Raw genomic sequence first — 23996 nt, forward strand, 5'->3', positions numbered from 1 at the left:
ATGCCGTCACAGAAGTAGAAATTGCCTGAGTTGTTTTCAGGTCACTTTGGATTCCCTGGAATATTTGCCAGGCTGCAAACAAAACAATCTGTGTAGTACATGTATATTAAAAGCTACTTCCCGATCCTTTGAAATGTTTACTCTGTGTCAAAGAAAATCATTTGCGCACAACTTCAGAATTTGACAGCTCTGCTCATAACTGCCGTTTATGATAATTGATTTCATGATTGATGTTAATACTTCCCACAACAGGCCAGGGATTTACAGGACGCGAATTCCTGCATCCTATACGCATGCAAATTATGCAACGAAATTTATTTGCGCGGCCACAGGGACGCAGAAAAAGTCCAAAAGCTTTTTGTAAAAATTTCAATCAAGTAACAATAAGTTATCACTGAGTCTGCTACTAGCCGGGTATAATTTGCAATTTAATTACTGTAACAATGTGATAATCATGATGCACAATACAATAACAGTAAGTGAATTACAACAATATTACAACATAGTATTAATAATAATATTTAAGTCTCTGGGACCCCCATTTTGTAGTCCAGAACCCCTGAAAATTAAGAGTCTGAGTCCCAGGGACCCTCAAATACAGGACTCAAGGTAAATCCCTGACAGGTTCTCTTTTGTCTTTGTACAGGTGACCTTTGAAAGTATAGGTGGCTTGGGCAAGCATATACGTGCCCTAAAAGAAATGATTGTGTTCCCTATTATGTATCCTGAGATCTTTGAGAGGTTCAAGATTGCCCCACCAAGAGGAGTACTTTTTCATGGGCCTCCAGGTTAGTACGCCATCACCATTACCCTCACCAGTACACCTGCACTGATACACCCCTTACTGCACCCTCCTTGCAACACTTCACCTGCGTCACTGATACTTCCTGCAACACCTTCACTGATACATCCTCCCTGCTACACCTTCACTGATACACCCTCCCTGCTACACCTTCCCTGATACACCCTCCCTGCAACACCTTCACTGATACGCCCTCCCTGCAACACCTTCACTGATACACCCTCTCTGCAACACCTTCACTGATACACCCTCTCTGCAACACCTTCACTGATACACCCTCCCTGCAATACCTTCACTGATACACCTTCCCTGCTACACCTTCACTGATACACCCTCCCTGCTACACCTTCACTGATACACCCTCCCTGCAACACCTTCACTGATACAACCTTCCTGCAACACCTTCACTGATACAACCTCCCTGCAACACCTTCACTGATACACCCTCCCTGCTACACCTTCACTGATACACCTTCCCTGCTACACCCTCCCTGCAACACCTTCACTGATACAACCTTCCCTGCTACACCTTCACTGATACACCCTCCCTGCTACACTTTCACTGATACACCCTCCCTGCAACACCTTCACTGATACAACCTCCCTGCAACACCTTCACTGATACACCCACCCCACCACTGCAATACCTTCACTGATACACCCTCCCTGCTACACCTTCACTGATACACCCTCCCTGCAACACCTTCACTGATACACCCTCCCTGCAACACCTTCACTGATACACCCTCCCTGCAACACCTTCACTGATACACCCTCCCTGCAACACCTTCACTGATACACCCTCCCTGCTACACCATCACTGATACAACATCCCTGCAATACCTTCACTGATACACCCTCCCTGCAACACCTTCACTGATACACCCTCTCTGCAACACCTTTACTGATACACCCTCCCTGCAATACCTTCACTGATACACCCTCCCTGCAACACCTTCACTGATACACCCTCCCTGCAACACCTTCACTGATACACCTTCCCTGCAATACCTTCACTGATACACCCTCCCTGCAACACCTTGATACTGATACTTTCTACACCCTGCTACACCCCATTGCAACTGCTACACTTCACTGATACACCCTCCCTGCAACACCTTCACTGATACACCCTCCCTGCAACACCTTCACTGATACACCCTCCCTGCTACACCCTGACTGATACAACCTCTCTGCTACACCCTCTCTGCTACACCCCATGCTACACCCCATATTGTACCCTTCCTGCTACACCCTGACTGATACAACCTCCCTGCTACACCTTCCTTGCTACACCTTCCTTGCTACACCTTCCCTGGGACACCCTGCTACACCTCACTGGTAGTTTCTCTGCTACATTGTAGTTGTGTTCGTCCTCTGCCACAGTCTATATACAGAATATTGTAGTTGTGTATTCCTCTTACAGGAACTGGAAAGACCTTGATTGCAAGAGCTCTTGCTAATGAATGTAGCTCCTCTGACAGAAGAGTGGCTTTCTTCATGAGGAAAGGCTGCTGACTGCCTCAGTAAATGGGTCGGAGAATCAGAAAGACAGCTTCGCCTGCTGTTTGATCAGGTAAATATTCTGTTGAAGTCACAGGATAATTTGTTGGTTGTATCAAGTAGAGGAGCTACATGGACAGAATGCACAACTGTTGAAACTAGTCAGTTTCCAGATGTGTACAATCATTCCCAGACTAAAACACTGTTTATGTTCATTACATTTGTGTACACATGAAAGGCATGATATAGAGAGGTCCATTGTGTTTCTCCAATTCCTGTGATGTTGAATTCAGATTTCATAACGTATCTTTTAAAGAAAGTATTTGACCACATAGCAGAATCCTGCTCTCCTATTGTTTCCTTTTGTGAGAATCCTACAGTGTGAGCAGCTGCTCAGTAAAAGTATGTTGAAGCTTTATCAATGGTTTTATAACATTAATCTTGATTTTGTTAGATGTTATGTAATTCTGGTTGCTTTTGATATACTGCAGTTACCAACATGAAGGGTGTACTGCTTCTAGTTTGTTCTGACATAAAGGAAGATGTCTTCATCCATATATTTTCACTCACCATTTGGAGATGGTTTGCACAACAAGTAGTCAGGTTGAATATTCTCTTAAACACCATAGACTGCCTTCTGATAGTGCATGTAATGTTCATAGAACAGCTGACAGCTTCTGTACGGGTCTGTGAGGGGCGGTGGGGTAGCCTAGTGGTTAAAGCGTTGGCTCATCATGCCGAAGACCCGGGTTCGATTCCCCACATGGGCACAATGTGTTAAGCCCATTTCTGGTGTCCCCCGCCGTGATATTGCTGGAATATTGCTAAAAGCGGCGTAAAACTAAACTCAGTCAGTCAGTGTACGGGTCTGTTTTCTTCCTAGGCTTACCAGATGCGTCCTTCCATAATTTTCTTTGATGAGATTGATGGCCTTGCCCCTGTACGCTCAAGTCGTCAGGACCAGATTCACAGTTCCATTGTATCAACCCTGCTTGCTCTCATGGATGGTCTTGACAGTAGAGGAGAAATAGTTGTCATTGGTGCTACCAACAGGATCGACTCTATCGACCCAGCACTGCGGAGACCTGGCAGATTTGACCGAGAGTTCCTCTTCCCTTTGCCCTCTCATTCAGCAAGGAAACAGATACTGAAGATTCACACAAAAGCATGGAGTCCCAAGTTGGCTGACGGCTTTGTCACGGAACTAGCCCAGAGATGTGTGGGTAAGACTACTGAGATCATGATATAGTCTGTGTACGTTCTGTCAGGACAGCTACAGTGTATTCGTGTATTATACCATATATGACCGTAGATAAACCCAATTTTGAAGACAAAAGAAGCAGCCTATAGAAGGGGGTCTGCTTATCTACGGGTAACACTTTTGTCAAAAAAGATTTCTGGTGACCGGTAAGAAAACATTGTATCGTTTCACGTGAACGAACAAGAGAAAACGACTTTATCAGTGAAGACGTCAAATTTGCAATTGAATCACTAGACAAGATTATTTACCTTTTCTTTTTGCTAGGCATTGTATTATATGCAGGGATTAAGATTACCGTGTGTATTTGTCCCGTATATAGAGCTGGAAATAGCAATCAGCTGTGCACGCGTTTCCACACCTCACCCAACACTAAGGTTATACGGACCCTCATGAACATGGTAAGCGGAAGTTGTACACACATGGAATGGAGTGAAATAAGCATGCTATTTCACACACGTTTTCACCAATGTTACTGTAAACGAGTGGTCCATGGAAAACGAGGCGATAATCAGTTCGTGATTGTTGATAATGTGATGTGAAATTGGTGCTATTGCGGTTGGAGTGAAAAATGTACCCTCATGAACGTGGTAAGCGAAAGTTGTACGCACTTGGAATGGGATAAAATAAGCAAGCCAGTTTTGTTGACATGTGATCGACCAGCTACAATAAATATAATATCTAGCAAAACAAAATATATTATCCATTTTCTGTCAACTACGCTTCATTTCGAGGTGTGAGTAGACGACTTATCTACCTAAACATACCATTTTGATACTTATTTGGGGCTTATCTATGAGATCTGCTTATCTACGGCCTGGAATTCAGTCACATTTAAATGAAATACACATTAAGGAACCTTCTTTACACAATATCCAAACACATGTATTACATTACAATTTCATTGCCAGATTTATAATTATTAATGATTTTCTGCAATGTTACTGAAAAAAGAATTCTCATACACATACTTCCGCAACAGTTCCACATGGGGAATTGTGTCAAAGAGCAAAATAAAGATGTTTCAAGCAAATCTTTCCAATGAATTTAATGAGGTAATATATAAATCAACATAATTACTAATATAAGTTGACAAACTTACATCTAACTGACTATATTTATGTTTTCATGCTATTGTGTAGTGTTAGTCAAATGACATCTCGGCTTTTCTCACCTTGATTTTTCCCTTGGACGCAATGTTTACTGTGAAAGTATATGCATGAGAAAGTGTTGTCAGAGGTCACAACCTAGTACAATACATCCACAATGTCCCATATTTTAAGTATCAGTAGCAATTCCCTGCTTAAAATATTCAGAATAGCACAATTTTACTAAACAAAATCCTCTAAATCTGACAGTTATTGTACACTAAGGACAGTATCCATTGCTCTAATGTGATTAGCTGCCTTAGGTCACGTGCTTTATTTTGACCAATCACGATCCTAATAGCATTTGTATTGTCATTAGAAACCAATTTATATCCAGTAAAATCATTTGTTGCAACTGCAAATGATACTCCTGGCAAGGGTATGGTGATATTATTAATGTTCAGAACTTTCGAATGATACCCAACATCAAACAGATCTTCTGTGTGTTAAACTGAGGTATTACCCTGTGTTTTCTCAGGGTACTGAGTGGAAAGCCACTCTTATCAGGAAATAGGTGACCATACATATTATTTAAAAAAACGTTTTTGTGCTAATTTTTCGATTTCGTAGACTTGACAGTATCAATGAAATAGGCAAGAGGATATTATGATGTCTTATTACTGACAAAAAATGGCTGCTTCCTCCATGGTTTGTCTGGACATTATGAATGTGTAGGCTTGCATTTTCGTAAAAAAATATACTGAATTAAGTTGTGGTTTTATTATTTGAATAAAATGATGAAAGTAACATTTTTCCTTATCCTGACTCATGATCTTTTGCTTATCTCCTTCTATGCGAATGTTAGTTGAACACTTGAATCACTTGTAGTTCCCTAACGTAAAGGTTCACTCACCCACAAGTTACCTCCCTTTTCCTGCTAAAACAGTCATGTGACCAGCCATACTTGTCACTCTCTCCTTCATCGCCCACGCGGATGGTTGGGGGAGCACTGGAGTCTCGTATACGGCATTATATCCTTTACATTTATATCCTTTTATCCAAATTATGCTGTGTATGGTTTTCAGTTATAACTAGCTTGCATTATATGTAAAAATGTTTAAGAAATTATTTGTATTTTGTGACTTATTTCATCGTTATGTAGTTGGTTACATTTGATGAAAACTTGCAGTGTTTGCAGGTTCCGGCTTTCAGTGGCTGATCCTCACCCCCAAATGCCCGTTGGGGCGGTGGGGTAGCCTAGTGGTTAAAGAGTTTGCTTGTCATGCCGAAGGCCCGGGTTCGATTCCCCACATGGGTACAACTTGTGAAGCCCATTTCTGGTGTCCCCCAGATATTGCTGGAATATTGCTAAAAACGGCGTAAGACCATACTCAGCCAGCCCAATGCCCGTCATGCATTAATCAATGTTCTTCCACCTTGCGTTGTAGATATTGCATTGATTTATCAAATTTGCAATTTAATCAATGTTTGTCTTACATCTATAGACGTGCGATGGATCGGGTGTCGAAGTCATCACAAGTCACGGTTGATAAACCTGGAGATCAAGCCGGTAACCGTATGTTGTTTGCTACTGCCGAAATACATAATTCAGGTGCTTTGTCGAGTACGTTGCAGGGGCAGTCGTCTGTTACTGGGTCTAAGTTGAGGTCTGCTACGACCGAGTTGACGACATTGCTGAATAAGAAGAAGACGTCTTCATCATCTGCGACGCAGAAGAAGTCATCTGCAACTAGATCGTCGTAAAATCAACTCGTCCAAGTAAGACAACACATCAGAGGTCGTTTAATGAAGAGATTGTCCCGAATGACGAAGCAGACGTGTTTGCTGACCCTCCAATACTGCTACCTGAAGTACCTATTAAACCTGCCAGAACGGCCATGCAATCGACCTCCACGACGACACGATCATCTCCTGCAACTACGACAGCTGCTCAGCTGTTTGACGACCAACCACCAACTACGCAGACGTCAGTCATCAGAGGCAACATCAGCGAAGTAGACGCACACAACACCTCGGCGTTCGCGAACGCTTTGTCCACGCCGCATCAGTTCCAGACAACACCGAACTTGGATCCGGGCGACTTTATGAGACAGTTTACTACGAAGATGATGGCCATGATGGAGCGTCGGTTCGCCGAGGAAGAAGAGGCACGTCAGAACCCTACGAGGGCAAGCAACTTTCGCAGACCCTCGGACCTTTGTGAACCTGATGGACCTACATCTACGCCTCAAAGGTCTACATCTGAAGATCACGTTCACGAAGATCCTCTCACTCAGATGACTCAGTCATTATGTATGAAGATGGAAGGTTCGCGAACGTCCCTGAGACTATGAGATACGTCTTCGAACCCTCAACGTTCGAGAACGTCTAGAAAGCCCTTTCCGAGATCCAGCTGTTCCACATCTAGATCCCGCAGCCCTCACAGACGTTCGGAGGAACGTTCAGGAAGGGAAGGTTCAGGAAGAGAAGGTTCGCAAAGGCAAAGGTTCGCAAAAGGAAGGTTTGCGAAAGGAGGGTTCGCGAAGGCACAGTTCAACTGACTCGGAACTATCTGAGGAACAGGGTGACTACGTCTTCTCAGAAGCTGAGGTCACATCTTGGATAGCTAATGGATTGGACTTCGAGTCCCCCTCCAAGGAATCGGATGAAATATGCGCATATAAGATGTGGAAGGACGACTTCGACTCTCTTACGATTCCACCAATTGAACCGATATGCAAGGTGGCTACGAACCTACGCACAGCTTTTGAGAAAGCAACTCGTTATCAGAATCAACATCTACCATCATTCAACGTGAGGAGGTTTCCTCTACATCACATGGATCCCTTCATGAGAGCGCCCGGACTTAGACAACAACATGAAGTTGGTTAATGACTTACGGAACAAGGCCTATAAGGTGGAGGATAAAAAGTTGGCTCAACTCGACACCTCAACTAGGTGAACTTTCTTCGTGTTAGCAAGGTCTAGAGCGATCAATGAGGTATTGAAAATGAAATTCAACTACCCTAGGTTGGAAGAGGATAGGATGATACTATCAGCTCTACTAACTCAGAAAAAGGACCAACACTTCATGTCGGATCACTTGGACTCAACGTCGGCGGGTCTCACATTATTTTGTAGACAGGGTCTACTAGCATCTTGTTCCTGGAGTGACAGATTTACCCAACCGCTACTAAGAGCTCTTTCTGCGGCGCCTACTATCTTCGGAGGGGAGATTGATGAAGCTGCTAAGGAAGCTACTCACGACTCAAGAGAAGTCATGATGATCAAGTCTATAGACACTTTGGCCAACGTCATTCGCCATACTTCACAGAAGTACAGCAACAAGTCCCAAGTTTTCCGGTATTCAGAAGGCAAAGGAGAAGAAATACTCCAGCTTCAGGGCCGGGAAGAGCTCTTTTCGTCGCCCATCCGGAAACTACAGAGGGAACCCTGGGAGAGGACGAAATCCCAGAGGTTCTAGAGGAGCTAGATGCTGAAAATGGGGTTCGGAACGACTGGACACTTCCATCCCAAGCCGTTCCTGTACAACCATCGATAGTGGGTTGACGTCTACAAAGGTACTGGGAATATTGGAGGACAACTATGTCTCTCAAGTACTGCGAGAAGGGTACAGAGTGCAGCTCAAGGCCACACCACCGTTAACCCGCAGACCGATAGTCTTCGACTATGCAGACGAGCAAGCAGACAAGTTAGAAGAAGCCATCAACTTGCTTCTAACCAAGAATGCGGTAGAGAAAATAGATCAACATCATCTCATGCCAGGCTTCTACTCCCCAATTTTCCTAGTACCCAAGAAGAATTCCTAGACGACAGCATACAGGTTCTTCAAAGTGCCAATCAACTCAGACAGCAGCTGAACTTCACAATCAAGTTGCTCATACAACTGGGATGGCTAGTGAACCTGATGAAGTCAGAGTTGGAACCGAAACAAGATCTTCAATTTCTAGGAATAAGATTTATCACAACGCAGAATCGCAGGACTTGACTCGCACAGGAAGATTACAACTACGCCCGTTGCAGTGTTTCCCGGCAAAACATCTGGACAGCATCGACCTGATCTCGCTACCAGACAATCTCAAGACGTACCTGCTATGGTGGACTCACAGGTCGATTGTCTGCAGAGGGACCTATTTACAAGAGCCGGTCTTCGACGCACACCTTTACGTAGATGCATCACTACAGGGATGGGGTGCGCATCTCAAGAACCAAGTAGCATCAGGAAAGAGGTCGAAACTAGAACAGCATCTTCACATCCATCTGCTGGAGATGAAAGCCGCGATCAACGCCTTAGAACATTGGTCGAGCTCACTGATCAACAGAATGCTGATGGTCCACATGGACAACTCAGCAGTGGCTTTCTCCATAAATCGGCAGGTATCAACGAGATCACCAAGCCTACTTCAGCTCACATTCCAGTTGTTCAACATCACGGAGGAAGCAAACATCTGGCTAAAGGCGTGTCACATACCAGGAGCCAAGAACGTACTAGCAGACGCTCTATCTTGTCCACTTCATCCGTCACCCACGGAATGCATGCTCCACCCAGAGGCATTTCGGTTCATCATAATGGAAATAGGATCCCCATGCATAGACCTGTTCGCCACGAGGTTCAACAAACAACTACAGACATTCGTCCCACCAGTACCAGATCCTCAAGCCTGGTCAACAGATGCACTGAGCATATCATGGGAAGGACTAAATGTGTACGCGTTTCCGCCTCCGATCTTACTACCGAAAGAACTATTGAAGATCAAACAGACCCAAGCACTACAACTGACATTGGTCGCGCCCTATTGGCCAGCTCTAGAGCATACTTCCTTCGAGCTACTTACACAGAAAACTCTGTTCCTCCTTGCCCTAGCTACGGCAGCTCATTGTCAGAGATACATGCTCTGGATTTTGGACGAACTAGATTCGACATGGGGCACCGTGCTGCAGTACATCTAGGACTTAGATGTGATTTTATTGCAAAGAATCAACTACCTGGTCAACCAGATAGACAGTTCCATGTTCCAGCTCTATCTATGATCATCGGTCCAGAGGACACCCAGGACTTATTCTTGTGTCCTGTCTGAGCTTTGAAAATATATCTTCAAAAGACTAAAACAAGGAGAAGAAAATTCAAGTGCCTTTGCATCCCCTTGTCGACGGAGACATCGGTGGAGGTCTCAAGAACGACAATATCATTTTGGATGAGAGTCATTATACTAAGAGCCTATAAAGCAGCAGGATTAGAACCTCCAAGAGCTTCCAACCCACATGAAGTCAGAGCACTGGTGTCTACACTCACTCTGCATGGAAACTGCTCAATAGCATCAATAATTGAGGGCTGCTTTTGGAAGTCGGATACGGTGTTTGCCAACCACTACCTCCGAGACATAGCCACCGGAAGACGTCTCAGGCATTCACCAGTTTGGGCCTCTTGTTGTAGCACAACAACTAATGCTTCCACAAAGGCGCTGAGTTGGAAATCTCACCCTTTATCACGTTGACTTGTTGATAACTTTTACTACGAAAAAGTTTTAGTTTGAAAGTCCATGCGCACAGTCTAGACTAGACTAGCATGAGTGATTAAGACTCTGTACGGGTAACGATCTTACCTGTACGTTAAGGGGTCGCAACTCATTGATGATAACAATCTTATCATAATCTATGGGTTGTTACAGGGGATACAGGACGCATCTAAGGACAGCTGATGAATCCACGAAGTGGCTTGACCCACCACCAATACGTCGGATTCGATAAGCAAAAGATCATGAGTCAGGATAAGGAAAAATATGTAATTTTTTAAGTAAAATTGATATTTTATACTTATCCTGACTCATGAGGTCAAGCCCTCCCAACGTCCCCCGCTGAGGACACTTCGTATTTCACAGTAGATCCAAGTGCATGGGCTAAATTCAGGAGAGTGTGGCAAGTATGGCTGGTCACATGACTGTTTGCGTGGGAAAAGGGAGGTAACTCGTGGGTGAGTGAACTTTTACGTCCGGCTTTAGGGAACTACAAGTGATTCAAGTGTTCCACTACCATTCGCATAGAAGGAGATAAGCAAAGATCATGAGTCAGGATAAGTATAAAATATCAATTTTACTTAAAAAATTACATTTTTCATATTTATCAAGAATAGGATTAGACCTTTCAAATGATGTACACGACATGTAGTAACAATAATAGTTTACAAGCTGATATTTTCTTTGATAAATGTAAGCTTCATCTATCATCTCACAATTTCTGGGAATTCGAGTCCTAGCGGTAAAAGCTCCTTGTTGATTGATGTGGAAAGAGTCGATTCTGATGAGAGATCTCTAGTAACTCATCAGACATTTTTGTTACAATGTCCTTATTAGTAGTATACAGCTTTGTTTGGATAAGTTCAGGAAAACTGAAAAACGGTATTTTCATGTCAAGTCCGAGAGACCTGCAGAGAGATAATGTGGGGAAGTCCGAGAGGTGGGATTTATTACAGCACAGCAGCACTGGGCAATCCAAACTAGACTTCCTACAGAGGATAATGTAAGTTGAGACAGCTGTTAGATGATTGCTTGTGTTGTACAGTGCTATGTGTATTTGTTATTGATGTACTGGTATGTTTGACTTGCAGGCTACTGTGGTGCTGACCTGAAGGCCCTGTGTACAGAGGCAGCATTGCATGCCTCCCGGCGACGCTATCCACAGATTTACACCAGCAATGAAAAGCTTCAACTCAACGTCTCTTCTATACATGTCTCGGCAAAGGATTTCTTCAAAGGAATGCAGGCTATAGTACCAACTGCACAACGATCTGTCTCATCACCATCTCGATCTTTGACTTTCGCTGTGGAGCCACTGTTAAAACGCCAGTTCCAGAAAGCACTAAGCTTACTGCAGGATGTGTTTCCAAGTGTGCTGTCTTCTCTTGCTTTGAAGGTATTTGTCTGGATAATTATGTATACATGGTGTCTTCGTTCAAATCCAGTCACACATGACAAAGTTTGTATGGTAAAGGACAACAAACTTAAAATGCATTACTTTCACTTAGCCAGAGCAAGGTCTAATTGGTGTCTTTTGTCTCCCCTGGCGAGGAAAAGGTGTAAATACGGCCATGCTCACTGTGTAATGGAAGGCCTTGTGTCTCCTTAAACATAGTGACCTCTCATAGGTTACTATAGAGGTATAGCTAGTATCCTTTACACTTTTTTGACAATTCCGTGTATTAGTTTGTAATTTCAAAAATCTGGACAAGTTCACAATTCCGCGTTGCAGTTACTGCATTGAAATAAATTTAATAAATATCATATGCTGCAGATAGATCTAGACATCCCAGGTAAGATGCCCTATATTTTGTAAATTAGGAAATCTGTGTCAACTTAAACTTAAATGCAGAAGCAAGGTCACCATATGTGAAGGTATAAATAACAGGACACATTTTATGTCTGGATATATTGATGTATACATGGTGTCTTACGTTCACTGTAATGGAAGGAAATAGTGACACACATGACAAAGTTTGTAATTAAAGGACAAGTTCACATGAAAATAAACATATTATCCTTGCACTTTTTCCAAAAATAAGTATTGACATTACTTTCATAGCCAGAGCAATAGACATGTGCCCTCCTCTCCAATCCTTTACTTCGATGTTGAACAAAATTTATGAACAGAAACAGAAATTGCCTCTTCTTCAGGATTGTAGGTGTTTGTTGACATTCATCAGCTATATTGATAGATACAACAAGAAAACATGACACAAGTAAATGTTTAAATTTAGTTTTGGCACATATATATGAAGATATACATTGGGGGCTGGCTCGGCTAGTAATGGGTGATAACCCATGAAATGTAGCGCAGGTGTCCTGGCTGTTAAGCCCGGACATGTTGGTGAGAGCTGCCTTGGGGGCATAGCCGATTGCTAGGAGGAATGGCTGAATACCCAAAACGAGGTTATACCGAGAGCCCCCAAGAAGGTGGAATAGTGATTAAGGGGACGGAATTGAATTGAGCATAGTAAGGGAATGCCTACTGAGGTTAAGCATGAAGATACTGAATGTGAGCAAAATAAGTAGGATGTAATGGTGTGACAATATATGGCCTGGTACATAATGTAGATAACACAACAACTTCTACATATATATGAGGGAAGTGGACGGATACAACTATTTACACGAGACCGGTAAGCTGTGGGTTAACTGCCAAGCATAATGGTGGTATCCTGTAAACACCCAACTTAGTTATTTAAAGCGAGAGATTTTAACATGGAGAGTCAGCACCAAACATTCCATTCTGAGTTGAGACTTGTGGTTTTAAATGACTGCTACATTAACTTGAAGTGGAGGTTGCGCCCAGTAAAGTTGCAACAGGGATACAAGCCAAGCACAACTGCAGCTGAAACTGAATTCATACAAAGAGTCTGTGAAGTTTTAGTTTAACTCGAGTCTGTTTATGTTGGCAAACTAAGGCCTCATAATGTCATAACATTTTAACACTTATTTTGAGCTCCATACTTAAATCATGAGAAAAATGAGTATATTTTCGTACATTGACACTAACTAATTCTGAAGTTGTGTTGTCCCTTTTAACACTAGACTTGGACACTGCTGCTATACTAAGTTATTCATCAAGTGTCGTTTGTTGTCAACAGAAAATGTCATTTGGAATTTCCTTTTCTTTCTGACTTAATGAAGCTAGGTGGCTAGGTCACATGTCAAGCAGTTGCAAGATAGCAAATGGTATCGCCATGGTGCTATAACTTGTCATTTGTCTACACCAAATCTTTCTTCCGTTATTTAACTTTGAGTGAGTGAGTTAAAATTTAACGGCACATTGGCATTATTTCAGTCATATAGTGACTGATGATGGCCTTGATGGCCTTGACCTTTGAAATGACCCAACTGTGAGACAAAATACTTGCTATACTTGATCTGGCCTCCCTGACATGTGCAGATAGAGATGTCTCTATAACATGTGCAGATAGAGATGTCCCTATAACATGTGCAGATAGAGATGTCCCTATAACATGTGCAGATAGAGATGTCCCTATAACATGTGCAGATAGAGATGTCCCTAGTATAACATGTGCAGATAGAGATGTAAAATGTGCAGATCCTCCCATACTTTGCAACATTGACTTTGTGCAGATAGAGATGTCTCTAAGCATGTGCAGATAGAGATGTCCTAACATGTGCAGATAAGATAACATGAGATAGAGATGTCCCTATAACATGTGCAGATAGAGATGTCCCTATAACATGTGCAGATAGAGATGTCCCTATAACTATAACATGTGCAGATAGAGATGTCCCTATAACATGTGCAGATAGAGATGTCCCTATAACATGTGCAGATAGAGATGTCCCTATAACATGTGCAGGTAGAGATGTCTCTATAACATGTGCAGATAGAGATGTCTCTATAACATGTGCAGATAGAGATGTCCCTATAACATGTGCAGATAGAGATGTCCCTATAACATGTGCAGATAGAGGTGTCCCTATAACATGTGCAGATAGAGATGTCCCTATAACATGTGCAGATAGAGATGTCCCTATAACATGTGCAGATAGAGATGTCCCTATAACATGTGCAGATAGAGATGTCTCTATAACATGTGCAGATAGAGATGAGATCCCTATAACATGTGCAGATAGAGATGTCCCTATAACATGTGCAGATAGAGGTGTCCCTATAACATGTGCAGATAGAGGTGTCCCTATAACATGTGCAGATAGAGATGTCCCTATAACATGTGCAGATAGAGATGTCCCTATAACATGTGCAGATAGAGATGTCCCTATAACATGTGCAGATAGAGATGTCCCTATAACATGTGCAGATAGAGGTGTCCCTATAACATGTGCAGATAGAGATGTCCCTATAACATGTGCAGATAGAGGTGTCCCTATAACATGTGCAGATAGAGGTGTCCCTATAACATGTGCAGATAGAGATGTCCCTATAACATGTGCAGATAGAGATGTCCCTATAACATGTGCAGATAGAGATGTCCCTATAACATGTGCAGATAGAGATGTCCCTATAACATGTGCAGATAGAGGTGTCCCTATAACATGTGCAGATAGAGATGTCCCTATAACATGTGCAGATAGAGATGTCCCTATAACATGTGCAGATAGAGATGTCTCTATAACATGTGCAGATAGAGATGTCTCTATAACATGTGCAGATAGAGATGTCTCTATAACATGTGCAGATAGAGATGTCTCTATAACATGTGCAGATAGAGATGTCCCTATAACATGTGCAGATAGAGATGTCCCTATAACATGTGCAGATAGAGGTGTCCCTATAACATGTGCAGATAGAGGTGTCCCTATAACATGTGCAGATAGAGGTGTCCCTATAACATGTGCAGATAGAGGTGTCCCTATAACATGTGCAGATAGAGATGTCCCTATAACATGTGCAGATAGAGATGTCCCTATAACATGTGCAGATAGAGATGTCTCTATAACATGTGCAGATAGAGATGTCCCTATAACATGTGCAGATAGAGGTGTCCCTATAACATGTGCAGATAGAGGTGTCCCTATAACATGTGCAGATAGAGATGTCCCTATAACATGTGCAGATAGAGATGTCTCTATAACATGTGCAGATAGCGATGTCTCTATAACATGTGCAGATAGAGATGTCTCTATAACATGTGCAGATAGAGATGTCCCTATAACATGTGCAGATAGAGATGTCCCTATAACATGTGCAGATAGAGATGTCCCTATAACATGTGCAGATAGAGGTGTCCCTATAACATGTGCAGATAGAGGTGTCCCTATAACATGTGCAGATAGAGATGTCCCTATAACATGTGCAGATAGAGATGTCTCTATAACATGTGCAGATAGAGGTGTCCCTATAACGTGCAGATAGAGGTGTCCCTATAACATGTGCAGATAGAGATGTCTCTATAACATGTGCAGATAGAGATGTCCCTATAACATGTGCAGATAGAGATGTCTCTATAACATGTGCAGATAGAGGTGTCCCTATAACATGTGCAGATAGAGATGTCCCTATAACATGTGCAGATAGAGATGTCTCTATAACATGCACAGTGCAGCTTGGGATGCTGCAGTCTAATTCCTTCCAAAGCTTAAAGCATCTCCACTTATATGACCATGATGGAGGCTGCTAGCAAATGGTATCTTTCAACATTATCACCATGGTGCTATATCTGGGAATTGTATGGAATATTATCTTTTCTTATGCTAGAATATTTGCCTTTCACTAACTTTCCTGGCACAGTTTCCGGTCAGATGTCAACATTGGCATTACTTTGTGTTGCATTGTTTTCATGATATACAGTATTCCTTGAACAGTCTGCTAAACAAGTTGTTTATAATCTTTTAATTAGATGTTAGGAGTGATAGAATAATGACTGACACATGCATTCCTACTTTACACAAGTACTCAGATTTGACTCCCCTGACAGCTTTAGTATTTGAAAAACACAAGCTCACTACTGATACAGTATATGTCTTTGCATGAAATCTTCTCTATTGGCTTTAGATATATTTGCATCTCTGTTTCTGTAATTATATTCATCTTCTTCTTTATCTTGTGTCAGCATTTTAACATGACTATGTCTGTTTTGTTCAGAATGTTGGTGTGATTGTTCATGAGTGTTAAATTGAAATTTTGCAGCTACCAATTCCCAGGCTGAGAACCAAAAAGGGGAGGTAACCCTGGATGAGTTAGCCAGTGATGATGATGAAGAGATGCCATCAATCTATGAAAAATGTCGTAATCGAAAGCGATCAAGTCTGGAAGCTCCTATCCCTGATCATGCTCCAGCTTATCTCAACTTTGGCAGGTTAGCTATTAAACATGGGTTACTATCTCACCCGAGTTCAAAAGATGATTTGATTGCCGATTTTAACCCTTTGAAAATTATGGCTGCATTGTTGCAGGTTAGTGAGTGAAATAATTGCATCATTTGAAAACCCTCTGAGCTAAATCTTTATGTACACAGGATCCAGGAACTGATGTGGTAATAGGAATTGCTCCAAACCATGTGGGGAACTCAAGGGTGACAGTGTTCCCTGATCATTCAAAACACACATTCAGTTCCTCTTGTGGGTACAGTGTGCAGAGCCATTCTGAGCACACACTTTTACATACCTACTTCTGCCCAGTCCCACACAACAGAAATTCATTCTTTGAGTTACCAGAATAATTACTATGACATAGATTTTCATATCGCTAATGAACAATATTTGTTTTTAAAGTGCACATAATATTGACAAAAACATGGTTGGAAGTATTCTTGAATATCTAATGTCATATCTGAAGATCTAACAATGTTCAATCTATTAGTTTGCTATGCTAAGGGAAGAGGTTGGATCACTATTCTGTGATGCACCTTGATGAGATAAGTCTTATGCGTCTGAGTTTTGAATTCAGAGGTGCATTTGTTCCAGATTACAATATTTGTTCCAGATTACAATATTTGTTGGATCAAGTTTGCCATCAACTTTTATTAAAGTCAGAAGTGGCTCCACACTTTGACCTTGCCTTTCACATGTAAAACAATTGTCCATGCTGTTATTGACAGAAGTATATGAATATGCACATACACAAGGGAGGTAACTGAGAATTAACCTTGAATTAAACTTGCATTTTGGAATTAAGGAAACATTTTAAAGATCCTAGGTAAGTGTTTATCATTGAACACATGAACGATACTTGAAAGCACCTGTTATACCTAGCATACCAAAATGATTTTGTGATACATATTGTGGTAAGGATGAAGTTCAGTTTACCAATATTCCAGTATTTCTGTGCACCCTTAGTTGAAATTCAGTGTGTGTATTTTTCTCAGACAATCCTACCAGGTTCCAACAACATATCGGCCACGACTGTTACTGTGTGGAAGTCGTGGGCAGGGACAGACATCTCATCTTGGACCAGCTATTCTCCATCACTTAGAACAGCTGCCGGTGCAAGTGCTGGACCTACCCACAGTGTATGCAGCTTCTGCCAAGACACCAGAAGAATCATGTGCACAGGTACTTCCAGCATCTCATTGTAGTAGCCAGAAAAGAAAAGCTACCTGTTGAACGACCATTCATTGATCTTGACTTTAAAAAAACACCTCCAAGGACTATACAGTATATAAACTAAATATGATGTCCCTGAAAGTTGAATTTGGTGCGGCAACAAGAATATGGATCATAGACACCCTCACAGGATGATGAGTACCACTTGTCACTTGTCTACAACAAATCTTTCTTCCGTTTTTTAACTTTGAGTGAGTGAGTTAAAGTTCACATTTCATTATATGAGCAGACTATGCAACTTCATATCATTTGTTATCAACGTTAACAGTTATACCTGATGAGTTGTATTCCCAATGTGTTGCAGGTATTTCGTGAAGCGCGGAGGTGTTCCCCCAGCATTGTGTACATGCCATATGTTGACCAGTGGTGGGAGGTGCTCAACGACACGCTGCGGGCAACATTCCTCACCATGATCCAGGATCTGGACCCCACCACACCCATCCTTATCCTGGCCACCAGTGAGGTTCCGTACCCACAGATAGACAGCCTGGTTAGTTGGCTTGTCTTCAGTTTGGGGATGTGAAGTACTGTGATAACTTTGTGTACTTTGATGAATAATTGTTGGCAGTTTCCAGAGACAGGAGTGCCCACTAGTTTAAAGTCAACTTCCAGCTACTTATTCTGTGCTAAACAGACATGCCCAGAAGATGACTACCTTACATGCCTCTATTATTGTAAGAGTGAAAGAAATGTGGCAGTAATATGTAGCTTTGCTCAGGTAAACTGTTATGTTATTTGTCTGCCAATGTTGAAGTCTCAAATCCTTTCTTCTTGTGATAGTTGACATCTTGGCATGTTTTTGATGTAAGGGACGTAGGCTGGGAGATGCAAGGCTGAACACAGAGGCTAGTGGACACTCCTGTATAGGGAAGATGAATGACTGTGGTCAGCACTTGGGACATATGATGAAATCTTGGGTTGTTATTGAGTATTTGATATCTTCAAACTGCATTTGAATCGGACAGTGACAACACTTCAACAGTCAAACCTCAGAAGTTACTTCCCTTAGGCCAGTGTTTCTACAAATATTAAAACAGCTGTAAGATAGACGTGTCATCCTCAAATACACGGTATGGCGTCAAAACATTATTTGATGTTATATTTGTACATGACGACAAAACAATGACAGGAAATGTTTGCACAAGACTTTGGGGAAGCTGAATGCATATCTAAGTTGTCACACAGAATTCCTCATGCTTCAGTGTGACAAACCCGTGAAGGTCCGGGTTAGAATGAACCTTCAGTAACCCATGCTTTTTTTTCCTTTTTTTTCTAAGTATTTTGATTTCCCAAAGTACATTTTGTTGTTGTCATAGTACATTGTACAAAACATCGTACACAACATCCTCATCATCAAATTGTTGTTGTCGTAGTACATTGTACAAAACATTGTACACAACATCCTCATCATCAAATTGTTGTTGTCGTAGTACATTGTACAAAACATTGTACACAACATCCTCATCATCAAATTGTTGTTGTCGTATTACATTGTACAAAATCATCAAATTGTTGTTGTCGTGGTACATTGTACAAAACATAACAACATCCTCATCATCAAATTGTTGTTGTCGTAGTACATTGTACAAAACATCATCAAATTGCATTACATTGTAAAAACATCGCACAACATCCTCATCATCAAATTGTTGTTGTCGTAGTACATTGTACAAAACATACACAACATCCTCATCATCAAATTGTTGTTGTCGTAGTACATTGTACAAAACATCGTACACAACATCCTCATCAAATTGTTGTTGTCGTAGTACATTGTACAAAACATCGTTCACAACATCCTCGTCATCAATTTGTTGTCATAATACATTGTATAAAACGTCATACAAAACATCCTCGTCATCAATTTGTTGTCATAATACATTGTATAAAACGTCATACAAAACATCCTCGTCATCAATTTGTTGTTATAATACATTGCACAGAACATCATACACAAACATCCTCGTCATCAACAATGTGCAAGCATCATCATCACCATCAATACAAACAATCATCATCATATGTTCAGGGTGGATTTACTATAATGTATTTGTTATCCTTGCCCAAGGCTAATATGTATACCAGTACATGTATTCAGATGCACTTGTCAAATTGTATTATTATTATACTTATATAACATCTAGGTTGGTATAGTTAGCAAGAAGTGTATGGAAGGAGGACCAGAAAGCATAAAATTTTGCTGGGTTTGCTTTAGAAAATGCTGTATATTTGGTAGCTTTATAGTAGTTGAGTATTTCCCTTTGAATCACTTTAAAATAAGTGCAAGTGCAAGCAGTAACCCATGCTTGTCGTAAGAGGCGACTAATGGGATCGGGTGGTCAGGCTCACTGGCTTGGTTGACACGTCATCGGTTCCCAATTGCGCAGATCGATGCTCATGCTGTTGATCACTGGATTGTCTGGTCCAGACTCGATTATTTAGAGACCGCTGCCACATAGCTGGAATATTGCTGAGTGTGGCATAAAACTGAACTCACTTACTGACTCACTCACTCACTCAATGTGACAAATGTAAGAGAAATTATTATCATGTTTTGAAGATTTGAGAATATTTCTGGGCTTTGAGTCCTAGCAGCTTTTTGCCAATCTGATCAATGACATGTTCACATTTACTTGTTTGCAGCTTCAGCTTTTGTTTGACTCTCACGGTGGAGAGGTCCTGGAGATGCGAGACCCCAAGGCAGATGAACGAAGAGAGTACTTCAAGGATCTTCTTCTCAATCAAGCAATCAGACCTCCACCTCTCAAGAAGCAAGCAGGTATGTTCATTAGAAGCAAGAGAGGGTTATCTTCGCCATCCTAACTCTGAATGCATAACAGGAGTATAATAGACTAATAAGTAGTCGGTTCTTTTCTGATCAAGATCTGAATCGATTGTCATTTTAACCTGTCATAAATGCATGCTCAATGGCTGTTTGTTCCTTTCTAGTGTAGAATTGAACCAAGCCTTGCTACTGCTACATACACTGTTGGTCCCACTGCTGTACCTAATACCCTACTTTGTGTTGTTTCTCTCACTTTGTCTGTGTTTGCTTGTCTTGTGGTAGGCAATGAAACTCTGCGAAAGTTGCATCTTAAGCTCAGAGCAAAGTCACCATTGTTGAAACCTTCTGAGGTTGAGGACGGTATGTACTTGAGGATGTTAAGAAACCCAGAGTTGAGTTTGCCAGTGATTGCTGTTGACATGTTTGCCTGATGCACTTTTCTCTGTGATCCTTCGGCCATGAAAAGGAAGAAAATGTTTCTCATCAATTTACAGGTCATTTAGACACTGTCGCGTGATCTTTTACATTGTAGTTCTGTGAATTTCAAGAATTTATTGATGAGTTTTTTCGTTGATGTAACCGTCATGCATTGGTTGCCAAAGATTTCATTTTTTTTACTGAAATGCCAAATAATTGGTCAAGAAAATCTGTAAATGAGAAACATTATGTAACTTTAAAGGTCGTATTGATCAGCAAGTAATTAGTTTGTTTTTGATTTCCTTGTCCCAGTGACATTTGTTTCAGTCTAATTAGTACCTTCCTGTCAAATATTATGCACAGCTTCTTTTTTGAACCAGTGGTAATATTTTCCTAAACCCACATGGCCGATGTACAGGAATCTCCTGCTTTGTGTCCTGCTATGTGATATGACCAAACTGTTGCCGAGGGTGATATGAAATGACATGAAATAACCTTCTTTGTGTATGACACAAATCACTTGCTGGAATTTCTTGTGATCAATTGAACAAATGATGTTGTGTATTGCCATCTTTAGTGATGGATTCTCTGTGTGTTTAGCTCTACGAATGTTGGAGGTCCTACCCAAGGCTCCTCCTCCTGAGCCAGCCAAACTGACGGAAGCTGAGTCGAAGAAACTCAAGCAACAGGAGGAGGCCACGTTCCGGGAGCTGCGTATCTTCCTGCGTGATGTCCTCAACAAACTGGGCCGAGATAGAAAGTTCTCCATATTTACCAAGCCAGTGGATGTGGAAGATGTAAGTACTTCTCTGTACTGTAGTGATCTGGAAACAAAACAGCCACCTAAAACATCCGGCAATGACATTCTGGCACTAATTGCTAGTAGTAGATCAGTATGAGCCTATGTTAGAAGATTTTGACCATGTACCGTGATACCGGGAAATTTTCGAAGTATCTAATTTTCGAGGTTTTCGAGGTTAGAAACGCAACCTCGAAAATATTATATCCATGAATTTTTCCGAACTTCAAACCTTTGGGTTAGATTTCCTATCGATAAGCATTTCAACTGCTGGCAACCAATGACTTCCTGACATGCGCATTAACTCTTTAATGCCTGTCTACAACTAATCTTAACATTCAGTGACCCTGAACGGCCTGAATAAACAAACAACAGAAATGCGGTGTCGAGACTATTTAATTGTGTTGTAATTGTTGGTCCAGAATAACATGCATTACAAAAAATAGGTAATTCAATCAGTGTCTTCCATGTTAAGTCAAACCAACTGTCAGTACACTCGGTGTCACTCTCTGACCAAACGGACTGCATCGGCGATGCCAGGTTTGATGAATGCGCGTATTTAAGGGGATTGTTTACACAAACATCCTGGGGCTGTAAGGCATCCGTGCAGTTGGTCAGTTTCACTAAAGAGGTCAACTTGTCAGCTTTCTAACAACAACACAGTTTCAGCAGAGACCCATCATACATGCTTATAGTTAGTTGTTAAAAAAACAATATTGTCTGAGAAAAAATGGCGCCATGTTTGAACACTGCCGACAGAGTGTTCTCATGGGTCATTTATCATTTATATATTAATCCCTTGTTTCTGGCATGATGTGTATAACTTGCTTGATGATGGTGTTAGCATCTACTGCCAAATGTGGCATGTATTGCAAGAAAGAAGTTTTAGATGATCATTTCCTCATCTGTTTAGGTTCCAGACTACTATGAAATCATTCAGCATCCGATGGACCTTTCAACAATGATGTCCAAGATTGATCGGCATGAGTATCAGACAGTTGCTGATTTCCTTGGTGACATCAACCAGATCAGTCTGAATGCTCTTGAGTACAACCCAGACAGAGACCCCTCAGGTACAGAAATCATACTTGTCCAGGGTGTGTCATCTAAACTTCATTACTGATGTGGGCCAACTTGACTGGTAGCCACCAGATATTGTTATATTGTCGACTTAAACATCATGCTCTGCCTTGTTCTATATACATAGTTTGGTATGAGTTTTCAAGACAAGTCAGATTACCTGTAGCATTTTCATTCTACACTTTCCCACGTCCCAAGAGGAGGTTTTGTCTTGTGTTTCTTCCCAGTGGTTCTGACCTGTGAAGATCCGGGTTAGATTGATCTTCAGCAACACATGCTTGTTGTAAGTGGCAACTAATGGGTTTGGGTGGTCAGACTCGCTGACTTAGTTTATGGACATCATCGTATCCCTATTGTATAGATCAATGCTCATGCTGTTGATCACTGGATTGTCTGGTCCAGACTCGATTACTTACAGACTGCTGCTGGAATATTGCTGAGTTTGGTGTTAAACAATAACCCAACCAACCGACCTAGTGGTTCTGTGAGTGCTATGAGGATCTGCATGTCGACTGTTGGGAATCTGTAGATAAGCAGTGCTCCTTTGGTCCCTGATGTCAGACCTGCGCCTTTGAGAAGCCTTCTTCTCCTGCCGTTTCTTGATGACCATGAAATTACATACCAAGACTCCAGGAATAGTTCTTACAGAAGTCGAACTTATTTCTGATAATCAGTCAGACTTGGGGAAGCTCCTCCCTGTCATATCTGATTGTGATAGAAGTCAGAGTCAGTCCAGCCAAAGTTTGTCACAGAAGAGGCCTTCCTTATCTGTGGTTTTGAAGCTGTTTGGCGAAGATGAAGGGACTAGCAGATTGGATAGAGAGCCAGTCTGTACCTCTGTCAGCCACCAGCACCTCCTCAGATGTCTACCTAGTTACTCAAGATGTGGACTATCACTTTGTTGTCATGGATCGTCCGAACTCCAGGAGTTCAGCAAGGGAGAATACGCTTGAAGTCATGGTCTCCATGGACCATAAGAGATCTACTGATCCTATTCTGGGACATCCACAGGGGGGATCGGCTTTAACAGTACATGATCTTTAGGCAGCACCACCAACAGGGCTGCATATGCAGCTATCACAGCAGGTGTCACGCAGCTTACAGTCAGGAGAGGGAATGCCTGGACTGCACAGCAGCATGGGTTGTATGGTCTGAGATAACATAAGCACTACTAGTATAGATGATAGA

The 23996-nt window shown here is 41.7% G+C and overlaps 1 protein-coding gene across 1 annotated transcript in view; it reads left to right on the top strand.

The window, feature by feature from the left end:
* Positions 1–23996, top strand: part of LOC124279899 (ATPase family AAA domain-containing protein 2-like) — a 62655-nt gene that overhangs the window by 28482 nt on the left and 10177 nt on the right. The window contains 13 exon segments of the mRNA XM_046715779.1: positions 647–788; positions 2229–2314; positions 2316–2378; positions 3189–3528; positions 11277–11577; positions 11965–11978; positions 16313–16481; positions 17490–17676; positions 18032–18217; positions 20371–20506; positions 20795–20872; positions 21530–21726; positions 22642–22801. Of these exon segments, the coding sequence (XP_046571735.1) occupies positions 647–788; positions 2229–2314; positions 2316–2378; positions 3189–3528; positions 11277–11577; positions 11965–11978; positions 16313–16481; positions 17490–17676; positions 18032–18217; positions 20371–20506; positions 20795–20872; positions 21530–21726; positions 22642–22801 (2059 nt within the window).

Source organism: Haliotis rubra, unplaced genomic scaffold (genome assembly GCF_003918875.1).
Source record: "Haliotis rubra isolate DU_JTF1 unplaced genomic scaffold, ASM391887v1 Scf258, whole genome shotgun sequence".
Taxonomy (NCBI): Eukaryota; Metazoa; Mollusca; class Gastropoda; order Lepetellida; family Haliotidae; genus Haliotis; species Haliotis rubra.